At 47.0% G+C, this 24,178-nt stretch overlaps 1 protein-coding gene across 2 annotated transcripts in view; it reads right to left on the reverse strand.

Annotated features, from left to right (window-relative positions):
• Hpse (heparanase) overlaps positions 1-9,478 on the reverse strand; it is a 31,381-nt gene extending 21,903 nt beyond the window's left edge. Inside the window, exons 1-3 of one of the 2 annotated variants that reach the window (XM_021646133.2) lie at positions 9,166-9,468; positions 1,448-1,593; positions 1,026-1,043 (exon numbers count right to left, since the gene is read on the reverse strand). In XM_021646133.2, the coding sequence (XP_021501808.2) occupies positions 1,026-1,043; positions 1,448-1,593; positions 9,166-9,368 (367 nt within the window). In that variant the 5' untranslated portion in view covers positions 9,369-9,468. Of the gene's footprint in view, positions 1-1,025; positions 1,044-1,447; positions 1,594-9,165 lie in introns of both variants that reach the window. The other variant, XM_021646135.2, reaches the window with a different exon arrangement.
• Positions 9,479-24,178: the final 14,700 nt, after the last annotated feature.

Genomic DNA, 24,178 nt, shown 5'->3' on the forward strand with positions numbered 1-24,178 from the left:
AAACACATAGAAAGTTGCTATACCTAGATGGCATTTGCTTGGTAGGGATTTCCTCTGTGATAAATTACAGCTAAAGGGCCCAAAGTGGCAAACAGCTGCCTGAAACCTGGTACTTATCCGAGCATCTGGGGCCACCCCCAACTCTCCTTCCAGGAAGCCTGCGTTGCTTTATCACAAGACAGCAGGGGTGCCCGCTGCCAGAACCAGCTGACCAGCTGATGACTTCCTTTCTGGGAAGCTGCCCTGTGACTGGCTCACTGAGTCCCTTTTCTATGCTCACAAAGGATGTGTGAGGATCCCAGGGAACCTCCTCACCAGCCCTAGGATAGAAAAAGTGAGGTGCGCAGATCGCACCCATCTAAACTTAAATTGTGAATGCAGGAAAAGAAGAAGGAGGAGGAGGAGGAAGAGGAGGAGGAGAAGAAGGAGAAGGAGAGGGAGAAGGAGGAGGAGGAGGAGGAGGAGGAGGAGGAGGAGGAGGAGGAGGAGAAGAAGAAGAAGAAGAAGAAGAAGAAGAAGAAGAAGAAGAAGAAGAAGAAGAAGAAGAAGAAGAAGAAAGGCCAAATAGCCAAAAAAGATAACAGGACTGGGCAAGAGCCAGGCTGAGCAAACACCTTATAATTAAAGGAGGCCCCCAGGGCTTCTTTCTGTGTTTTTCTAATTACCATAGTTCCAGTTTGGGACCAATAGCTGACCAACTGAATACTTTCTCCCTGGAGAAAGTAAGCCGAAAGAAATATGTAATATATGAACTAATTAAACGCTGCTCACTAACAGACAAAATACATACGCTCTTAAAGCATGAAGAAGTGTATATATACAATATATCTCACAATTGCTCAGATAACGGTTTAACAGGCCTCTGATGTCTCACAGCACTTCTGAAGGTCACGGACAAATCCTCAGGACCAGCAAGGGCAGGAGTCTCAGGTGAAGCCGACACACTTCCCATATCAGAACCCTCTGATAAGCTGGCTAAAGACAGACTCTAAGGTTGGATCCCTTAGACCATCACTCAAACTCACCCCAGGTGATAGCACAGTCTGTAAAGTGGAGAACCAACATCCAGTGAGTCAAATTATACCGGGGTGAAAGCTTTCTCCTGTGTTTTGGTCCAGCCTTCCTCCCGTTCTCCTTACGTAATATTGTGCTTCGGTCTATTGCTGTGTTGTCCCTATAAACACTCTCGGCCTGACTCTGTCTCTACCCACGTGTCCCCTCCAACCAGCAACTTTCAGCTACAACCACTGTTTGCTCCTAACCCCCACGCGTGCCCAGCACACCCTCTCTGGGATGCTGCACAGTCATGAAGACATGAGAGCAGGCGAGCCGCCCACAGCTGCTTCTTCCCCTTGCATCCTCTTCTGGTCCCAGTGTCAAGTCCAAGCAACAACCCTTCTCTCTAAGCAGCCTCGTGACTAAACACACAGTCTTTCAAAACGTTTACCGTGGTTGACTTGAGATTGCCAGTAACTTCTTTCTTCAAGAGTCGGTTCCTTCTTGGGATCAAAAATGAGGAAGTCAGTCTTGGTGCCACCAAATCTCAAGTATGCAGGCGACAAACCTCTAGCCAGAGCGCGAAGCCTTGGAGAACTGTTGTGAGGACAAGAAAGAATGATGATGATGATGATGATGATGATGATGATTTTAGTCTTTTTTTTTTTTTTTGAGACGCCTTACTGTGTTACCCAGGCTTGCCTCAAACTTGTGATCTCTCTGCCTTTGTGCCCAGGATGCTGGGAGTATGCTCGTAATTGTTATTTTCTAAGAAAGCTCAGTTAAACACTTTCACTTCCATCCCTCTTGGTGGATCTACTCCTTAACTTCCAGCTGCTCTCTGCCTCTGGGGGAAAGAGAGAGGTGGACAGTTCAAGACGTATTTATCCACAGAAATAAAGATTCCGTGATTAACCGGAATAGAAGCAATGCTGAGGGTGGGTTTGGGGGAAGCATCCTGGAAGTTGGCACTGTTGTTGCTGAGCTGAGAAACAGGCCACAAATTGGAAAGGCAGGAGGAGGAAAAGGGTAGAAGAACCTGGAGAAACTGAGATGGTGGCGGCTAATCAGTGTCAACATGCCTGTGTTTACAGGCACCATGGAAACACATCTCCAGGTCTGTCCAGGAGTGCATTTCCACAAAAATTTTACAGGGGAGGTGGAATCTACCCTAAATTTTGGTGACACCTCCCCATAGGCTGGAGCCACAGACTGAATAAAAAGGAGAAAGTGAGCATTCATGTCTCTGCTCTCCACACAGATGCCATGTGACAGCTGCCTGGAGCTCCTGCCACCTGACTCCCATGACGTGATGAACAATACGCTGAAACAAGCCTTTTCATCCTTACGTTGCTTTTGTCAGACTTTCTGTCACAGCATTGACAAAACTAACTAATGCAAAAATGGACACCAAACCCACAGGTCCACAGGCCACACGTGACTGGAATGCAAGAAATGCAGCTAGGAACTCCACAGCCACTACACTTGGCAGGAGTCTTCCTTCTCCTATATTCTAATCTCTCAAGGGTACCCCTCGTCCTACCACTGTTACCCACAACACCCTTACTCCTAAGCCCTCTGTATCCCTTTGGGATCCACAGCCATCTTGGTGAACCCACAATACCCTAGTTCCACCTCTGCCCACCTCCCATGGAGCCAAACCCCAAACCCTACTTAAGAAACCTCTGTCTCCTGCCATCGCTGATAGCCTACCGCCCACCCTGCCCTCTTCACGGGTCTGGGACTACTTGAAGTATGAACCCAGAGTCCCGGCCACAGCTTTAGATCTGGGACCGGTTAGGGTCTGAACACAGAAACCCAGAGTGGCCATAGACTGAAAAGCCAGTATCACTCTGCCGGTCCACCACCTATCAGACTGGAGTAGCAGCCACCAAAGAACCTAACACCCATGCTGCAAAGGTGTCAAGACCAGAGAGCTACACTCGAATGGAAACAGGAATGCCAAGATCCCAGTGCAAAAACACAAAATGGACACCCACAACAATGTGCCCCTTCCGGAAACTGCGCTCCAGGTCGGATATGCCCTGAGAAAAGCAATTTAGAAGTGTAAAACAAGTGTTTCAATACAGCAGTTGTGAACATGGTCAAAGAGGATCTGAATAAATGTCTCAATGAGGACAAGACATGGCCAGCCACACAGCCCAGGAGAGCCAGGACAACAGCTTCCTCAGAGAGTCACTCAGGCCGTCCCTCTGACTTTGGCCAGACACCAGCTCTGGTCCTCAGCATTTTGATCTTGTTTGCTAACAGAGGAGATCCATTTAGATTTACGTAGCTACTGTCAATTGAGACAGGGCAACAGATCGGTGTCCTGTGGGACCTGGAGGGCAAAGGAGCAGTAGCATCAAACGATGGTGTCAGACATGTGAACCAAAGTCTGGTCCCCAGAGGCATGGACTAGAGCACCATGGGTACCATCCATTAACTCAACCAAATTGTCTTACATCCTGCAGAGGGTTTCCCACTCTCTCAAATCGGATCCTCCTGTGCGTCTCCCTGGTCTGCTGCAGCTTCCCCCTGGACCCCCTGGCCTGCCTGTTCCAGCTGCCGCCCCTGACACTGGCTCCCCGAGAGCAGGGTGTTGTCTAGTCTATGAGAGTCTTTGCAGTGCCTATTCGAATGCCTGGCACACAGCAGTGCTTTGCCAATATTTGTTAAGTGAATGGACAAAGAAAGGCAGCCTAGGAAAGGGCAAGGGGAGGGCAGCCAGTGAGTGTTTTTGAACGAGATGACATTAAAACTCATTGCCAGGGCCATCGCCACATAAAGCAAGCCATATGTCTCGGAGTTTTGCTAGTAAGGACTTTCGTTTGTCTCCTTTGCAAGAAAGAATCTTCTGTGGTTTTAGAATACAATATTGATGTCCTCTGACCAAAAAAGAAAAAAAAAAAAAAGCAGATTTAACAAGCTGCAAAATTTTTGCCATAAAAACAAAATTGATCAAAGGCAAAGGCACAGTATTTCAATCATATACAGGAACAAGAAAGAGGAAACACAGCCCACCAGTGCCATGGAAATAAGAAAAGAACATGTAAAGCAGCTGTTCTCTTTCCAGAGGAGGAGGCGGTTAAGAAAACACACACACACACACACACACACACACAGCAGCCAGCAGGTGTTTCTACTTTACCTTTAGGGCAAAAACACATTGCTTCTCTTTGACACGGAAGCAGAGGCGGTTTATTGACATGCACTACATGCTATCATATTTCCATTTCCAGACTTAAGGGCCACCCCAGAGATTCCAAAGGAAGGAAATAGGACTGGAGTGAGCAACACTTGGCACTTCAGCAAGAGCAATGAGGGAGACACGGAAGTTCATTAGCACAAAAGGGCCTGGATGATAAAGCAAAAAGCTCAAGTAGGGAAGCGGTAGAGAGACAGGCAGCTACTGAGGGAGGTACTTTTTAAAAAGCAGACGCGCTGAAGGAGATGAGAAGGCATGGCGTCGTGATCCAAGAGCAGGAAGTTGGAATTTTTAAGTTTTCACATACAGAAGTGATTTACTAGAGATGGAGAGAGAGAGTCAAGGCATGGTCATGCTGGCCACAGGTGGAAAAGGAGGAGAGCGACGTGTGCTAACAACAGGCAGGCAAAAAGAGAAAAAAAAAAGCACCCTGGTCCTCAGCGCTTGCCAGTTTCCACGGTGTAAATATTTTCACTGTAGCTGTTTCCGAGGTATCAGTGTGATGCTGTGGAATGTGTGGTGGAGAAGTGCTCACATTTGATGGGGTGACGAAAACCCTGAGTAACCTACCTGAGAGAGCCAGGAGGAAGAAACTGAGACTTGTTTTCTCAGGGAGACTTGATGTCACCTAAGATAATAGTACTGGGACTTGGCACTGACTGCAGTGACAGATTTTAATCAACATGAAGAATAGGGAAACAGAGCGGATGACAAGGGCTGAAGGGGGGAGGGGCTGGAGGGAACCTCACATCAGTTTCATCCAGTGCTTTAGGCAGGCTGGAAGCACTTTTTTTTTTTTTTTCACTTAGTCTCCTCACATCACAATGGTGTGGGTGTCGTTTTTATTCTCACTTTATAAATATGGAACCAAACAAAAAGGAGCTAAGCTAATTCACCCAGGGTAACGGAGGGAGAGGGAACTGAACTACAGAAATCTGCATCCATCCTGAGGAGCCGCTGCCTAGAAGTAGCAGGCACAGGAGTAGAGTATGAGCGAATGCACAAATTGTCAAACTCAACAGGTCTACCGAGGAAGGGTCTTCAGTTAGCTAGGAATATGTACACTGTGAGAATGACAGCAGAGCCATCACAGGCTCAAGGTTCCAGAGAACGCGGGCGGCGGAATAGCTTGGGAGGGAAGGGGACACCAAGAGGTCAATCAGGGACAGAACTCAGCTAGCAGGCCTGTGCTTGCTCTCGGTTGTCTCTCTGCAGTCAAAATTATTTCCCTCAGTAACAAATGGGGGACTTTTGGCCCCGCCCAACGGTTTGAACGAGAAAAGTCCCACATAGTTGCTGTCCTGGCTGGGTTTGTGGCAACTTGACACAAGTAGAGTCATCAGAGAGGAAGGAGGCTCAGCTGAGGAAATGCCTCCTTGAGATCCAGCTGTAAGGCATTTTCTCAGTTAGTGATTAAAAAGAGGGCCCAGCCCATGGTGAGTGGCGCCATCCCTGGGCAGATGGTTCTGGGTTCTATACGAGGCAGGCTGAGCAAGCCATGGGGAGCAAGCCAGTAAGCAGCACCCCTCCTTGGCCTCAACATCAGCCCCTGCCTCCATGTTCCTGCCCTGCTTGAGTTCCCATTCTGACTTCCTTCAATGAGGAACAGCAATGTAAGCTGAATAAACCCTTTCCTCCCCAACTTGCTTTTTGGTCACGGTGTTTGTGGCATCGACAGAAACCCTAACTGAGACAGCTGCACCACTTTGAACACAGGGTCCCAGGCGCTGGTGTCATTTGAGGAGGGTTAAGGCCTGGCCAGAGGAAGCCACTAGGGGTAGCCGTTGACAGCTTCCAGCCTCACCCCTCTTCCAGAAACTCTCTTCCCTTTGTGTTTACTTCCTGTCCTGGCCAACAGCTGCCATCCCTCCTCTGCCACTACGGACTCTCTCTGAAACAGTAATCCCAAACGAACTTTCTTCCTTGCGCTGCCTCTGGTTGTGGTACTTTATCACAGCAACAGAAAGGTAACCAGTAAAACTGGTTATTAAAGCTTGTACTTCGTATTGCTAACAAATGCTTCTCTAAACACATAAAGCAGCTGTCCACGATGATATGGGAACTTAACTACTAAAACTAACAATGAATGGTTATCGAAAATGGCAAAAAAAAATATAATAATGTTTACTGAAGAAGAAGAAGAAGCAAATTACCATGCGAAGAAAGCAAGAACTGCATTATTCGCTTTGTTGTTCAACGCCACTTTTGTCCTGGGGCCCTTTTCTTTGCCCCCCAACACTGTATCGCCGCATCGTAATGAGGAACTATGGCTGTGCATGTATGTGCCTTATTTCTGATAGAACGGTGCTCTCTAGCACAGTAGCCCAGAGCTGCTGGCACTGGAAATGCAGCCGCTCTTTACCAAGAAGTGGTGTGAACACAAATCACAAAGCTGCCAAGGTGTGACTTCGGGAAGGGGGTGCGAACTCTCTCGTACTGTTTTTATATGGAGCTGTGGATGCAGCTCAGTGGCAGAGTGGGGGCCATTTAGTGTGCAAGACCCGGGACTCGGGACTCGGCCCCCGGCACTGCCCAATCTCAGTGCTCACACACTTCTCTTTTTGTTTGCTCTTTGTTGTCTTGCTGTCTGAGGCAGGGTCTTCCTATCCAGCCCAGGCTAGCCTTGACTAGGTTATGCTGTGTCTCTGATGAGGGCTAGCAACCGTGGTTAGTCTTTCTGCTTTTTGTAAAACGTGTTTACCAAAAAAATTTAAAATCACATCTGTGCCTTGCCTATGAGGCTCACATCCTAATTCTACTTCGTGCCGTTTCTAGGACTGGGGTCTCTTTGGTATTCTTCACTAATCCAGGCTGAGGATATATTTTGACTAATTTCCCCAGGGAAGAGAAATTTAACAGATGTTCCTTTTCAATTCTAGAGTCTTCTATGGTTAACATTTAAATCTTGTGTACTCTGTCCTCTGGTTACAAATGTGAGCGAGACCTGTTTCTGATTGTCTACTGCTTGTAACAGGCTAATGCCATCCAAGTTCATCTGGTAAAACCTCCTTGGAGGTACCTTAGAGGTTTGGGGCCCAAGTCTCCTATCTGTATGTTAATGCTACTTTTTTCTTTTTTTCTTTTTTTAATCAGTCTATACATTTGTCTCTATACAGTCTTTTTTTTTTTTTCCCTAACACACTCTGCTCTATTTCTAATAAGTGGCTTGTATTCTTTTTGTATACCTTTGTTTCTGTGATCAGGGTCTGGCCTCAAATATGCTTTTATTTACTAGCTGATTGACATGGGTGAGTTATTTAATCTCTAATAACCTCAATTTCTTCATTGTTTACTCCCAGATGCCGGGATGAAAGGTGTTTGCCATCACACCTGGCCTTAAAAATCATTATTATTATTATTATTATTTTTTAAGTTAAAGTCTGATGTCACCCAGGTTGGCCTTGCTATGCTGAGGATGACTTTGAACTTCTGACCCTCCTGTCTTTGGCTCCTGACTGCTGGGCTAAGAGTCATGAGCCACCACTCCTAGTTTCACGCAATGTTGGGGATTGAACTCAGGATTTTGTGTGTGCTAGGCAAAAGGAAACAATTAGCTTAACCTTCAAACTCTGAAGGAAGTACTTATTACCTCATCAAGTCATCATAGAAATCCAGTGAGTCAGATTTGAGAAAAAAGGGTGGTTTGACTGCCAAGCTTGAAGCCATGGGAATCTGTGTGAAATCGTCAGTGACCCCAGAAGGTGTGGGCTCAGGACATGCAATCAATGTCTAGGCCTTTGACTGTGGTGACATAAAGGGTTGGTAGAGATGTAATCAGCTGAGTGTGGTGATACTCAAGAGGCTGAGACACAGCTTTCATGAGTTCAAGGCCAACCTGAACTAGTGGTTACACAATGTCTCAGCACCACAAGTGATGTGGACATCTCTGGAGGCTCCCACAGTTTGGATGACCTATGCCTGCGCCTGGAGGCTTTCATCTTGGGGACAGTAGGCAGTCATGGAGCAGGAGCAAAACACGTGTTGCACCAGGAGAGGGGGAAACCCTGCAGCTGATGAAGCAGCATTCAGTCTGCATCCTCATCCTGGAGAAACATCCGCTTTTACTAAAGTTTTTTTATTAGCACATATTAATTATACATAGTAACAAGGTTTCATCCTGACATTTTCAAACGTGTATAAAATGTATTTTGATCATCTCTGTCCCATTGCCCTCTCTTGTCCCCTCCCAATGATTCCTTTCATTTCTCCAGTTAGTCTCTGTCTCACCATCTCTGTCTTCGCTCCCTCACCCCCTTTTCTTCTCCCCAACCTTGCTTCTCCACTGACATCCCCCCTTCCCATTTAGTCCAATCTGGCCTTAAACCAGCTATGTTGCCAAAGATGGCCTTTTACTCCTGATCCTCCTGCCTCCATCTCCCAAGTGCTGGGATTGCAAGCATATAGCACCATGCCCAGGGTTACAGGGCGCTGGGAATGGAACCCAGGGCTTCCTGCCTGGCAGCCACACACTTCATCAGCTGAATTATGCTAGGCCCCGTAATATTTAAATGCTTAAAAAGCAACAAGACAAGGAACGGTTATTCTTCATAGAGGCTTTTTCTATCTAACTTTTGTTTCTTCTTCTCTTCTTTTTCTTCCTTCTTCTCCTCCTCCTCTTTCTTTTCTTCTTTTTTTAAAGAAAATTTCCTGACCGAGTTTAAAGGACACCAGCTTACTGGTCCTACACTGATGCAAATCCAAACGCTCCCGCTGAAATGCTGGGCTTGTGACAGCTTTTTCCCTCCTCCAAATCTCCTCTTAATACCTGGGCTTGGCTGGTGCCCAGGCAAGAAGCGCTGAGTAAATGAAACAGGAAAAAGCTTTTGGGGGTTGGCTGCACATGGGGGGGGGGGGGGGCGGTTTGGAGGAAGGCTCTGGAGACTAATCGAAAAGTTGGTTCAGCAAAGAGTGGCTCGTCCTCTGCGAGTGTGGGAAGACCTGGATCTGGGACCTGCACTTACCCCAGGAAGGTGAGGAAGCGCGGGTTGGTGGCCAAGCTGGCGTCGATGGTGATGGACAGGAACGAGGGACTCACGAGTTGGAGCGGCCGCTCGGTGGAAAACTCCAGGTCTACCACGTCCTCCGCCTGCATGGTCCCGGCTGGGGCGCCCTGGGCCAGGGCACCGAGCGGCCCCCAGAGCCACAGCAGCAGTAGCCGAAGCATCACTGACCGCTGGCGCCGTGAGGACTGAGTCCAAGCGCTGGTTCCCGCCCCCTGCGCCCGGTCCTGCTTTGCCTCCGCCGCCAGAGCTCCGAACCCTCCCTCGGCGCTCCATCCCTCCCACTCCTCCCGGTCGTCCCTCCCCTAGCGCCCTCTTCCCCCGCCCCACCTCCCGCCCTTCCCTCCCTGCTCTTTCCCATTTCCTGGCTGGCTTCTCCCTCCTCGGAGGTCACGTCCACTTTTTAAATCATCCACACCCATCCGAAGGGTGCGGAGGTGGCCAGAAGCCAAGATCCTGGGAGGCCTGGGGAGGGAACGCCCCAGAGGCGCACTGGGGTGGCACCCGGCTTCCTGGTGCCCTGCTCACACTGTACCCTCTTCTAGTCCCTACCTTAAGGCACTTGTCACTTGAGACTGCCAAAATCTGATAAACCCGGGATGTTCTCTGCCGGGGGATCTGCTTCTCAGGTAGTCCTCTGTCGCTTGAAAATCTGATCCGAGCATCAGCTAAAATGCAGCTAGAAATCAGTCCTCAGAAAAGATTTCGTTATGTCAGACAACCCATAAAAACAGTACTGGGGAGAGCCTAAGAGCTGTTAGATGCTCCGAGGTGGTGCACAGCTAAAACACAATAAGAAACCTCCCCATCACCCCTATCACCCTCCATTCTCCCCCCTCCCCGCCCCCCCCGAAGCAACTACCCATGGAATTTGGAGCAAATCCCAAATCCCATCCACCCATCACCCTCAACTTACTTCCTCAACTTTTCTTTAGTTTTCCCTTGACCTTTATATTGGTTTATAATGACAGCAAACAATAAGTACTCAAACGATCTCTCTCTCTCTCTCCCTCTCTCTCTCTCTCTCTCTCTCTCTCTCTCTCTCTGTGTGTGTGTGTGTGTGTGTGTTACTGTAAGAGAAGCTTTAACTGTGCTAGCTCACCAATTGCTAATTTTCTTCTTTACACAGAGGGGCACACACGGACGCACCCACGCACACTCGCTCGAGTGCACACACAGAGCAACCTGTCCAAGCATCAGAGAGCTACATGAATGCAGGTGCACAGAAGCCCAAGCAGATGGCATTCTGCTCCTGTGCGGTCTCCTCCAGGAAGCTTTCCCGTGCTTCCAGGCGACAGAGGCCTCCCAGAACACACCCTCACATGGCAGAGTTGACCACCTTTGCCAGCACTTGTGATGTTGCTCACTCCTCAGCTCTGGGCTTATAAAGCCCTCAAAAGCAGGGGTGGGGATTGTGGTGTGCCCCGGAAGTGCTCATGCGTGGTACCATGCCCCGGCCCTGGTAGGTAACCAGTTCATACTTACTGAGTCAGCTAATGACACCAAAACCCTCAGATTTTTCTGTTCAGGTTGCACCAACAGTAAAGCAACAAATAACAATGGATTGATAATGGAATGTATATCTAATTTACACCCATTTGTCTTTTCAATAATCTCAGGTGATTTAAAAATTACATGCATGGTTAATGCTTTGACCTGCATTGAGTTGGTATGCTATAGGGATACAGAAGAAGGAAATTCATATTAGCAGGAAACTGTCTGGAATGTTTAATTCTATGGAAGGGGGAAGCAAATATGGGGCCTTTTCCCATCTTTCTTATGACATGGATTCCAGCTCTCACTTCCCTCCTAATGTCATGGGATGAGGGCCTACCAATTCCTTTGGAGTTTTGGGGAGTTTTGGAAAAGAGGGCACTGCAAGTTCTCCATATCTGCACATCCATGACATCCTGAGATGTGGGCAAGTTGCTAACACAGGGACAGGGACACAAACAGGACGCCGAGGCAGCTCTGGCTCATGATCATCTCTTGGCTTCTTCTCAGTTCTGGCTCCAGACACTAAGCTGATTTGTCCTGTTGTGCCAGAGAACATGATATGGGTACACAGCAGGGAGGAAGATATGGTCATGTTCAGAGAAACTGTCATTTCAGGGACACTTTATAATAGGACACTTCACATATTTGTAGCAAGGTACACTTGGCCTAGATTTTGATGAAGGCCCTCACTTGCATTCTAGCCCTCAGTAGGGTCTGGAGTCTTGGACCAGCTGTTAATTTTTTTTTGTAAATTATTTTTGTTTGTTTGTTTCTAAGACAGGGTTTCTCTGTGTAACCCTGACTGTCCTGGAACTCGGTGTGTAGACAAGGCTAGGCATGTGTCACCAGTCGCCTGGCAATTATTTTTGCTTTTGAGTCAGAGTCTTGCTGTGTTGACCTAAAGCTCCCTGCAGGACGAGGCTGGCCTGGGACTCAGCTCTGCTCTGCCTTAGACAAGTTTTATTGTTATTTAACTCTGAAGGGCTTCAGGTTTATCTGACAGATAGAGGTACTCAGGCTTAGTTCAAAATCCTTTTTTCTTTTTGGCCAGCTGACCATATTATATGTGACACATCCAGGCCCATTCACAATCTGAAATATGGCTTCAGGTGAAAGAATTAAACACTATCACCCTACTGTTTTTATTTTGCGTTTTCAGAGCCAAGGTTTTGCTCTGCAGCCCAGGCTGGTCTTGAACTGCTAGTGATTTTCCTCCCTCTGTTCTGGAGGGCTGGGATTACAGAGGTAGGCCCAGCAAATGTAGGGAAGGTGGGAGTGCTGGGCTCGGGGAGGCTTCACCTGGTGGCACTCTTAGTCTGGGCTATCTACTATGTTCTGGAGTTCTGGTCCATGGTCACTTAGCTCTGGGGAGGCCCGAGTGATAAACTGAATGTGCAAAAGGTCCTGGGTGTGATTCCTGGTAGCTGGAGTGCACACACACACACACACCCACACCCACACACACACACCCACACCCACACCCACACACACACCCACACACACACACACACACACGCGACAAAAGAAAGGAAGGGATAAAGTGAATGAAGGACACTACTTTGAAGGTGGGCAAAAAAAGATTTCCTCGTTGGTTTGTTTCAAATTCTGAGTTACTTGAGGAGGAGACCTGTGCAGTAGACAGTGGCTACGTTGGAACTGGTGTCTTCGAGTTTCTATTGCCGCAACAAAACACCATAACCAAAAACCCAAGTCATGGAGGAAAGAGTTTATTCAGCTTACACTTCACCAAAGGAAGTCAGGACCGAACTCAAGCAGGGCAGGATCCTGGAGGCAGGAGTAGATGCAGAAGCCATGGATGGGTGCTGCTTACTGGCTTGCTCCTCTGGCTTGCTCAGCCTGCTTTCTCATAGAACTCAGGACCACCAGCTCAGGGATAGCACCACCCACCCCGGGCTGGGCCCTCCTCCATTGATCACTAATTAAGAAAATGCTTTACAGCTGGATCTCATGGAGGCATTTCCTCAACTGAAGCTCCTTCCTCTCTGATGACTCTGGCTTATGTCAAGTTGACATACAAAACCAGCCAGTACAACTGACTTCTTGTCAACATGACACACAAACACATCACTATTAAGCCACAACCCTTCCTCTCTCAATCAATCATCAAGATCGCTCATTAAAAACATAAATAACTTTTAAAAGTTCCAGTCTTTACAAATTCAAACATATTAAAATGTCCCTTTAGTCACTTTAAAATAGCCAATCTCTTTTAAAAATCCAAAGCAAATTTAAAATTCAAAGTCTTTCAACTGTGGGATCCAGTAAAATTATTTCTTACTTCAAAAGGGAAAAGTCAGGGCACAGTCACAGTCAAATCAAAGCAAAATCAAAATCCAACCATCCAGTATCTGGGATCCACTCATGGTCTTCTGGACGTCTCTGAAGGGCTGGGGTCATGTCTCCAGCTCTGCCCTCTGCAGTCTTCACAGCTTGTCTTCTGGGCTCTGGCTGGTTCCATTCCACTGCTGCTGCTGTTCTTGGTGGTCATCCCATAGAACCGGCATCTTCAAAATTGCTAGGGTCTGCTGTATCTGGGCTGCACTTTCACCAATAACCTCTCATAGGCTCTCTTCCTGGTGCCAAGCCTCAACTTCTTTGAATGACCCCCTTCAACTTCAATTTTGCCTTCAGCTGCCCCTGAGGCTGCACCTTCATCAAGGGCACCTCCTGGCCTCTCACAGTGCCAAGCCTCAGCTGCTCTCCATGGCCCCTTCATGCCCACAAAACCACTACCATCGGGGTGACTCTTACACATTAGCAAGTCCAGCTGCCAGTAGGAGGTAAGACCTTGACTGCCTCTGGACACAGCTTCTCTGTGCTTTCAGGAAACACTTCTCAGATTTCACCTCAGGGATGCTGGTCTCTTCTTCATCACTGCCAATTTCTTCGCTCCAGCTAACCAGTACTAAGTATCCAAGCATAGCAAAGTTTCCCTTTAGTAGTTCTGCACTGCTCCTTTCTTTCATGCTCCCACAGAACATCCCACTGGGCTCTTAACACCCAACGGCTCTTGTAGCCCAAAGTTGCAAAGTCCTTCCACTTTGAAACAGGGTTTTTTTGTCATTGGCCACTGCATACATCGGGTTGGTTGGCTCAAGAGCTCCAGGATTTTCTTGTTTCCACCCCCCACCTTGTAGGAATGCTGACATTATTGACATGCGGCACTAGAGCCCGGTGACATGTGAGCTCGGAGCTCACACTTGAGTGATGGGCACTTTACCTGCTGAGTCAGCTCCCAGTCCCTCTGAGGTTCACTCACGGCTTTAACATTAGGATCTGTAAGAGGTGGCCTGCAAGGGAGACAGTTCCAGTGCTAACGTGTGAGAATTCAGTTTGAGCCCCAGAACTCACATTACAGAAGCCAAAGTGCAAGCAAGCTCTAACAGGCAGAGCAAAAAAACAAAAACAAAAACAAACAACAGCAACAACAAAAAAACAGATGGATCTCTGAGTTTGAGGCCAGCCTGATCTACAGATCTACGGAGTGAGTTCCAGGATAAGTTACGCAGAGAACCCCTGCCTAAACAAAACAAAACAAAAAAAAACAAAACAAAACAAAACGCACGGCTCAAAACAAGATAAACAAAATGTAAGTGGAAGACCATTTGAGAAATGACTCTGTAGTTTATCTTCTGACCAATGCACACATGTGAATGCCTGTATGTGTGTGTGTGCGCGCACACACACACACACACACACATACACGCACACACACAGTGTTGCAGTGTTGATGACGCTATAGGAGTTTGATGTTCTGGGAATGGATTTTATATAAAAGGAATCGTACACTACCCCCTGCTTAAACCTCCACTGTGGGACGCTGCAGTAAGAAGATTTCTGCCCATCACTGTCCACCCAAGCCCAGCCTCCAGAATGCTGAGAGATAAATTTCCACTCATAAATCACCCACCACAGATATTCTGTTAAAGCAGCACAAGAAATACTAAGGCCCTTGCCCATGACCAGTCTGACAGACATTGATAACAATAACAAACATTGTTAAAATCAACTTAAAAAAAGAGGAAAGTTTTCTTTGGCTCACATCCTTGGAGGTCTCAGGGCTCTTTGTTTTGGGATAGGGGTGACAGGGTACATCAAGGCAGCCATGTGTGGCAGATGGGGCCAGTCAACTTTTGGCTCCTGTGGAAGACGAGTGGAAGAGAGAGGGCTCTTGCAACACCTCAGAGGGCACACTTTCTTGACCTCAAACATTTCTCTTGGCCATACTGCTTACAGGGTCACCACCTGCCACCGAAGCTATGAGCCAGTGATTCAAACCTTTAACACATGACTCTTGGGGAGATATTCCAGATCCAACCTGTAGCAACACATAAAATAGGTTCAAATTTATGGGGTTTGTATATTTGAAATCAGATTTGATCAAGGCAAGAGCATTCTTGGATGCTCCTCAGACCTAAACAAGTCAAGTGTGCATTCACATTAATTCCCCGGAGGGAATATGCTACAACTGGGCAGAGGGTAGGGCACACTTTTAGAATCCCAGCCCCGGGGCAGGAGGATCAGGAGTTCAAAGCCAACCTTAGCTACCTAGTGAGTTTGAGGTCTGCCTAGATACATGAGTGTCTATCTCAAAGCAGGAAAAAGGGGCTGGAGATAGGACTTTAGGGTCAAGAGTGTGGCTGATTTTCCCTAAGATCTGGGTTCAATTTCCAGCACGCACTTGGCAGCTCACACCTGCCAGTCTCAGGGGATCTGACAACCTCACGAAGACACAAATTCAGGCAGAAACCAATGCACATAGAATTAAATACATATTTGTCTTTAAAAAAAAGAAAAAAGTATGATGCAACCAGGAACAGGTATACGTGATAATGAACGCCATTAAGTTTTTTTAAAGGAAGGATGTTGGCATTGTGGTTATTTTTTCAAAGATCCTTGACTCTCAGAGCTGTCTGCTGAAGTGCTTGTAGGTAAACTATTAGATGTTTAGGATCAACTTCAAAATAATCTCAGATGGATGGAGCTGGGAAGGTAGCTTAAGAAGCCATGGGTTTGATCCCCGGCACCGGATGACACCGGATGTGACGGTGTACATCATAATTCCAGAGCTTAGAACATGGAGGCAAGAGAATCAGGCATTCGGAACCATCCATAGTGACATAGCAAGTCTGAGGAAGTGCTTTATGAGACCCTGTCTTAAAAAAAAAAGTTATTAAAGTTGTTCCTTTTTGTGTCTGGATTCTTTCACTTTTTCATAGTGCTTTTAAGTTTCATTTGTAGCACATGTGTGTATTTCATTTCTTCATATGGCTGAATAATATCCCCTTAAAGGAACATGCCATCCTGGACCAGGGATGTGGCATGGCCTGGGGCCTTCCCAGCTTCACAAACCGAAACTCAAGAAGCAAAATCCACCTTGGATACCCCACATGTGTTGCCCGTTCATCCGCTGAAAGACACGTGTGTTGTTTGCCCTTCCTGGCTCTTAGGTAGAGTGTTCTCATAAACATGTATATGCAAATTTTTCTCTAGAAATGTGATTTTCTTTCTTTGGGGCATAGATTAAAGTGAGAAATTGGTGGGTCCTGCGATAATTCCACATTTACCCTTTGGAGGGACCTTGACCATGCTGTTTTCTGTAGTGACTGTACTAAATTCATTTCTACCGGCAGGTGTGAAGGATCCATTTCTCCGTGTTTTCTCCAGCACTTGTTATTGTAGCCACTATGAAACCTTTTAGGTTCCTTGACTGGGAAGCTGAATGTGGGCATTTCCCATGCAAACAAGTTAGCAGGGACAGAGGCCCTGGCAAAGCTTTACTGTAGTCTTTTCCTGAAGAGGAGAGCAGTGCCCAGCAAGCACTATTTAGCCAACAAGTGGAGCAATCATAGGGCCCTCTGTTGGGTTGCTGGTGTGAGCTGGGGTTTGTTTCTGAGTATGGACATTTTCTCAGATTTTTTTTTTTTTTTTGGTCTGGTTGTTTGCTTTTGAGGCAGGGCCTTACTATGCAGCCCGGCTGTCCTGGAACTCATGTTGTAGACCAGTCTGACAGACGTGCCTCTGCCTCCCCAGAGCTGGAGTGAAAGACCACTGTTGCAGGACATTTGAGCACTCTGTGAACCTTGAGATTGTGTTATTTACTGGGGGATGGGGACTGTTTCTGGTTGTGGTATGGCTCAGCCCTAGCACACACTTTTAACCCAAGAGCTTTCTGTTTGACTATAGTAAACAAGATTAAATAAAGTCAATCATAGGTCAAGAGGTGGAGCAAGCAAGCAGTTGACAGAAAGTGAGCATAAGATTATTAAGAAAAAACCATAGAGAGGAAGAGGGAGTCAGGAGGATGGATAGAGAGTAGCACAGAAAGTAAAAGGAAGAAACACTCAGTTTGGAGGTTTTATAAGACAGCCTGGAAGAGCAGGATTCCTTCCGGTATGTCAGCTGAGGAGAAAGGTCTGCTGGGTGCTTATGGAGCTTGCAGGCTTTCACCCTAGCATCTGGCTCCCAAGTCTTTTTCAGTAAAATCAAATGATTGAGAGTTTGCTAAAAACAACATTTGGTGCTCCAACATCTCACAAACTGGGAAGCTATCATGTTTGGTAAAACACCCAGAAAGCCCTCAAGGAGAGGAGATTTAAAGAAGTGATTATATCATATGGTGCACAATCACCCTATGTGAAGCAAATATTAAACTCATGGGCAACTCAGAACAGGATTATCCCCCAAGACTGGAAAGATTTGGTAACAGCAATATTGGAAGCTGGTCCTCTTTATTGGTAAAACTGAACAATTGAGATTTTGCTACAAACAACAGGCCACCACATCCTGCTACGTGATGGTGCTTAGACTGAAGGCTGGTTTATTCCTAGAGACATCTCCATGCTATCTTGAGTCAAGGTAGGAGTGCTGGGAAGGGCACATTCCATTGATGGTCCAAAAGGTAAGATGAAACAGGGCAAAGACGCACCATTGCTTTTAGTGGGTGACACATTATGGACCAAAGCCTAGAAATTTTCCTCTCTTATCTCCTGGTGGGGATATAGCTCATCTGGACGGAGAATTAAACTGCTAGGAAGCACATCTGCAGGAGAAAAGCATAGGAATTTGTTGAGTGTCGTATCAGTTGCTTTTCTGTTGCTGTGAGAAAGCATTATGACCAAAAGCAATTTATAAAAGAAAGAGTTCATTGTAGTTTAGGGTTCCAGAGGGCTAGAGGTCCATAAGGATAGGAAAGGCATGGCCACAGGAGGAGAGAACAGGAAGCTGAGTGAGAACAACTCAACCACACACAGGAAACAAAGACAGCAAGAGGAAGTGGGATGAGGTTGTAGATCTTCTATGCCTACCCCTCAGTGACCATGTTCTCCAGCAAGGCTGCATCATCCTCACGTTTTTCTCTGGCACACACAGGCATTATCATTGGGTGAAGAATTGCTATGAAACTGCCAAAACAATGTTTTGTTGGTAGTGGTTTGAGACAGGGTCTCCCTGTTTAGCCCTGGCTGTCCTGGAACACACTATGTAGACCAGGCTGGCCTCCAACTCACAGAGATTCCACCTCTCTCTGCCCCCTGAATGCTGGGATTAAAGGTGTGAGCCTCCAAACAATTTTGAAGCCTTACCATTTTGTGTTTTGTTAGCTTGAGACATTTTAGCTGTTCTGGTGGGTGTGTAAAACCACCTCGCTGTGATTGTAGTTTCCATCTCTCTGGTTACTAATGATGGTTTCTATGTGCCTATTTACCATTTGAATAGGTTCCTTTATAGAATGCATGACTCTTCGGTTTTTTGCTCATTGGGCAGCATTTTAATGTGTGAAAGAATTATACATCCTTCAAGATAGAAAAAAAAAAACTAAATTCTGTGAATTCAGATGTGTAAAAGAGACCAGGAAGTGTGAAATATATTTGTTTGATGACTCCTTCTAGGTGGGTGTCAGAGCCCTGTGAGCTGATTTAAGAATTAGGTCCCAGGGAGGGGTATGGTAGCTCTCGCTGATAGTCCTAGAGGCTGAAACAAAGGATCATGAGCTCAAGGGCATTTTGAGAGGCAGAATGAGACCTTGTCTCAGTGAACTAGGCTGGAGTTGGAGCTCAGTGATAGAGGGCATACCTAGCCTAAACCCCCGTGTTCCATCCCCTGCACTATAAAAGAAAATGTGTAGGAAGAAGAAGAGGAGGGGGAAGAGGTAAATGGAAAATAAAGAAAATAAAGGTCCCTATGATACACATTCTCAGGAATGTGTGCTAGGGTGATCAGTGACAAAGTTGACTTTCGGGGGCCCAAAGGCAGCACCCCCAGCAGGGGAAAAGCATTAGGGGTAACAGTCACCATTGCATTGCTCTACAAATGGTATAGCATTCCAGCTGAGGGCTGAGGACAGGGCTCAGCTGCTGGAGTGTTTGCCTTGGCAGGGGTGAGAATGTCTAGATTCAGTCTCAACCTGCACGCAATAATTGATGGTAGGGCACACCTGTAATCCCAGGAGGATGCAGAAGGATCAGAAATTCAAGGTCATCCTCAGCTACTTAGTGAATCAGAAGCTGATAAGCGCCACGTGAGACTCCTCCTAAAAAACAAAACAGACAAACCTAAGCTGGATTCGGTATTCCATGCTTACTACTGTACGACTAGGTCAGAATTTTTTCTTCTAACTTAAAAGAAATTAAAAAAACGCATTTGCCACCCACTGCCGACCCCCTGGCGCCATGTCTTTGCCTAGTGGATAAGTTAGCCCTGATAAGGAGCATGCCCTCCTGAAACTGGGATGCCCAGCTATCGTATCTCATCTACATACAGGTAATGGAGCTCAGTGGTAAAGCATTCGCCTGGTTTCCAGGCTCAGCACCACAGAGCAAAACTCCCCGAACCCCAAAGGCTATTGCAGTTAAGAGAGAAAGCCTGACTCAGGCTGAGAGCCAAGCTGTCCCAGAGGCCTGTCCCTGAGGACTGGTCAGGAACCTCCGGGTGCTTTTTGGACCCTCGAACATCACAGCAGCGGCCTCTGGAGGGTGTGGAGTATGTCTTCTCTTGGGGACAAGCCTCAAGCTTTCGGAAAACATTAAACACAGAGTTGTTCAGGAGAGCCACATCCAGATATAAATATTTCAGGCTACCGGAGCTGTGCATTTCTTAAAAGCTGTGCTTACTTTTATCTTGTGTGCATCACCTGCAAGTATGTCTGTGCGCTTCATACATACCTCATGCCTGCTGAAGGCAGAAAAGGGTGTCAGATCCCCTGGAACCAGAGTTACAAATGTTGTGAGTTGCCATGTGGTGCCAAAAATCAAACCTGGGTCCTTTGAAAGAGCAGCTAGTGCTCTTATCTGCTGAGCCACCTCTCCAGCCCCTGCACTATCCATTTTTAATATAGAAATGTTTAAAATAATTTGGCCTATTAGAGTGACATTTTAGCTTTGTTATCAAGATTGTCTGAGCACTTGGACAAGTGACAGCTTGTTTTTGTTTTCTTTTGGTTTTTTTGAGACAGGGTTTCTCTGTATAGTCCTGGCTGTCCTGGAACTTACTCTATAGGCCAGGCTGGCCTCAAACTCAGTCATCTGCCTGCCTCTGCTTCCTCAGTGTTGGGATTTAAAAATGTGCACCACCACTGCCTGCCAACAGTTGGTATTTTTAAGCTGAAGTGTTAACGGTTGGTTAGGGTTTAAGGTATCCAAGAACATGGGAAGGTTTTGTTTGTTTATATAGTAATGGTAAATATAATTAAATATGGTGAGTTCATTAGTCTACCTGAAAATAGCAAGGGGGACTTTCACTTACTTAATTAAAAATTCTTTAAAATGTTGACATTAATTTAATGTTTAATTTAATTTATTATCTATCTATCTATCTATCTATCTATCTATCTATCTATCTATCTTTTTTTCAAGACAGGGTTACTCTGTGTATCCTTGGCTGTCCTGAACTAGCTTTTGTAGACCAGGCTGGCCTCAAACTCACCACCTGCCTCTGCCTCCCAAGTGCTGGGATCAAAGGTGTGTATCACCATGACTGACTAATTTCATTTATTATTGTGGTGTGATCTGTGTGTGAGTGTGTCACATGAATGAAGGTCGGAGGACGATTTCCAGGACTGTTTTCTCTCTGCTGTAGGACTGAACTCAGGTTGTACATCAAGTGTTTTTATCCACGGAGGTATCTCACTGTCCCCAAATACTAAAGTGAAAATAATGTTCTCTCTGTGAACGCAAACTACCCATGAAGATACACAGAAACTCCTTACTCCGACTGTACGTGCCACTGAGGAGGGATTCTGCGTTGGGTCAGCAGTGAGGCGAGCGTGTGTATGAAACAGGGGCGCCAGGAGGGACCTGCTACACTCCCCCGAGCTTCACACTTCTCATTGCTGGGGTCTCTGTCCTCAGCTCAGCCCGGCTGGAGCTAGGAATATAGATGTTAATTCACTGCACACTTGCCCTTGCTGACAGCCTGGTGTCAAAGCCGATCAATGTGCCATCATCACCTTCCTATGACATACGCTTCGAAATGCCTGTCAGCACCTACCCTCTCAACTCCTGCTTCCATCCTGGCCCAGACTCTGCTCCTGCATTATTTATCTGGCTATTTATTCCACCCAGAGTCTTCCTTGTACTCCCTGGGTGCACATTAGAACTTTTGAAAACAGCCTCAAGTTTTCCAGTCACTAGGGTCCTATTCACCCTCATTTACTGAAGTAAGAATTCCTTCAATGATGCCCTAGTGGCTCGGGGAAATGGATACCCCTCTCAAATTGCCTAATTGCATCCTGAGCACGACTTAGCCATTGGACAACTTCCAGAGTTCTATTTTTATTTATCTCATTATTATCTTTGTAGTTGCTTTGATAACTTCTCAGTGTAACCAGATGGTGTTGGGGGATAAGGAAAACTAAAGTCACCGAGCTTTAGCTGTGAGCTATTTCTGGTGGCTATATGGGGACATGTATTATGTGCAAAGAGTATCTGCTTTAAGTGGGAAGCTCATAGTGTTCTTGTACGCAGACCTAACCATCACATTGTATTCCTATTAAAGGAAAAAGTCTCGTGAGAAAAGGGAAGGGAAGGGAAGGACGAGAGACTATGCTCAGCGTACAATATACGCTTGTGTGAAAAGAAAGTTGTTTAAACTTACAAAGTTTGTTCCCTGAAGTGTTACCTTCATGTCACAGTGTCCACCTGGTCTCAGGCCTCCAAAACTGCATCCCCCACTCGCAGAGAAGTGATCATGGGCAGTAAATTTGCCCTATGAGCTCCTGGTGGTATGTGTATGCCAGGTCTTGTAATTGGGATTCCGAAGCCGCTGCTGGGGGCGCCCCCACCCCCAGCCTTGTACCTGTTGGGGCTGAGGAGCCCCTCTGCAGAGACAGAAACAAGGTAGATCAAGCTTGGGGGCGTGGCACACAGAGAACACAGCTGCTGTCTCACAGCCCTTTGTCTGTTTGGTCCAGGGCCCGGTGGGCCTAAGAGCAGCTCTGTGCTCACAGCTACACTGTGCTCTACCCTAGCTCCACTGCTTCGCTTTCAGTTATTACAACCTAACTCACGTTGGCTCGGAAGCAGAGGCCTTTTGCTTTTGCAGGGCACCTGAGCTGAATTCTCAGCACCAACAGTTCTCACCACTCCATTCCCAGGGGACCAATGACTTCCGGCCTCTGTGGACACCAAGCATACGTGTGGTACACATATGTGCATGCAGGGCAACAATAGACACAGGTAAGAAGAACTCTTACAAACAACAAAGTTAAAATGCATAAAATGAAATAGAGCAAAACGCTAAGCGTGCATACCGATAACCGCATTGTAATCTTCCCTTGATTATCTCAGGAACTGTTACTTTTCAGTGGAGACTTATAAGTCACAGCATACCCTGAGCTCAAGAGCTCAGACATTTAATAAGTCTGTGACAGACTGTGTTAACTGGAGGTTAAAGAACAAGTCTCTGGCATCTAAAGGGTGTGCCAACAAATCGAGAACACCATTGCCACATACAAAATGCTTGTGTCTGAAATTCACCCACTGAATCTAAAGGCCCGAAGTGATGGCATTCGGAGGTAGGAGTCTTGAAGTTATGGGTGGGTCAGGGAGGCAGAGTCCTCCCAGGTGAAATTAGTGTTCTTCTAAGGGCGCTTCAAAGAGTGCTCTCCTCTCGTGAAACAAACAGTCAAGCAAACAAATCCTGGAGAACTGTGTCTCGGAAGCTCACCCTTACCGGACACTGAGCCTCTGGGGACCTAGATCTAGACCCCAGCCTCCACTCTGGCAAATGACCGCTGTTCGTGAGCTGTGCGGTGTGTGGCTCTGTGATAGTGGCCTAACGCAGCACTGAGTTCTATGTAAGTCCTTCCTTTCATTTCTCTGCTAATGGGGACAGGGGAGTGATCAAGAATGAGCTAGCTGGTCTGGATGGAGCGCTCTGAGCCTGAGCTAACAACACACAAGCTCTGCCTAGAACGGAGATCTGAAGCTGGGCTCTCTCGCTCTCGCTCTCCCTCTCTCTGCCTCCAACTTGTGAATAAGAAGTAAGCCTTCAGGTACTGCTCCAGGACCATGCCTGCCTGCCTGCTGCCACCATGCTTCCTGACAGGTAACAGTCATGGACTCAGCTTCTAAAGCTGCAAGCTGTAAGCAAGCCTCCAGTTAAACGCTTTCTTTCACCAGGTCTCTTTGTCATGGTGTCCCTTCACAGCGGTACAACAGTGGCCAGGACAGACTCACTAGGGTGGAGTGCTCAGGCCCTGTTTGCAGGACAGGAGCACCACTCACGTGTTTTAAGGATAATGGTGTGTATGTGTGTGTGTGTGTATGTGTGTGTGTGTGTGTGTGTGTGTGAGCAGGTGCCTGTGCTCATGAAGGCCAGAGGAGGACATCAAGTGTCCTGACCTACCACTATCATAGTCTCAAGGGTGACCGCCAGCAAGCTCCACGGAAATAACAAATGGGTTCGGTCACATTTGGCTTTTTTGAGTGGGTCCCCGGGAGTCTGAACTCAGGTCCTTACAGTTGCACAGCAAGTGCTCGTACCCCACTGAGCCTTCTCTCCAGCTCCAGAAAGGAACTTTTACAGAGGTGATTAGGTACATTCAAAGTTGCTTAGGGAGCTAGAAAAGAGGCTCAAAGATAGTCCTCGGGGACGATTCCGAAGAACAAGGCAGACCTGGCCCTCTGAAGAATCCTCGCAGCACTTGCCAGAGGGTCACAGTCCCACAGGGAAGACGGCCTCTTCCTCACTCCCACTGTAGAACACAGCGACATTGAGAGTCTGGGGAAACTAAGGCTCGCGGATACCAGTTACCCAGCCAAAGCGATGGTATAACTGACTTGCTTCGCGTACAACTGAGGCCGATACTGTTACTCTCAGGCCTCAGGAACTCACAACAACGGCTGAGGTGTCTACTTACGTTTGAATCAAAGCTGATGCTGGCCAGCTCTCCCAGCAGCCCTCAGTACCTGTGGCTCCACCCAGCACTTCTCACCCCGCCTCCTATTCTAAACTTCAC

This window comes from Meriones unguiculatus, chromosome 3 (assembly GCF_030254825.1).
Source record: "Meriones unguiculatus strain TT.TT164.6M chromosome 3, Bangor_MerUng_6.1, whole genome shotgun sequence".
Lineage (NCBI taxonomy): Eukaryota > Metazoa > Chordata > Mammalia > Rodentia > Muridae > Meriones > Meriones unguiculatus.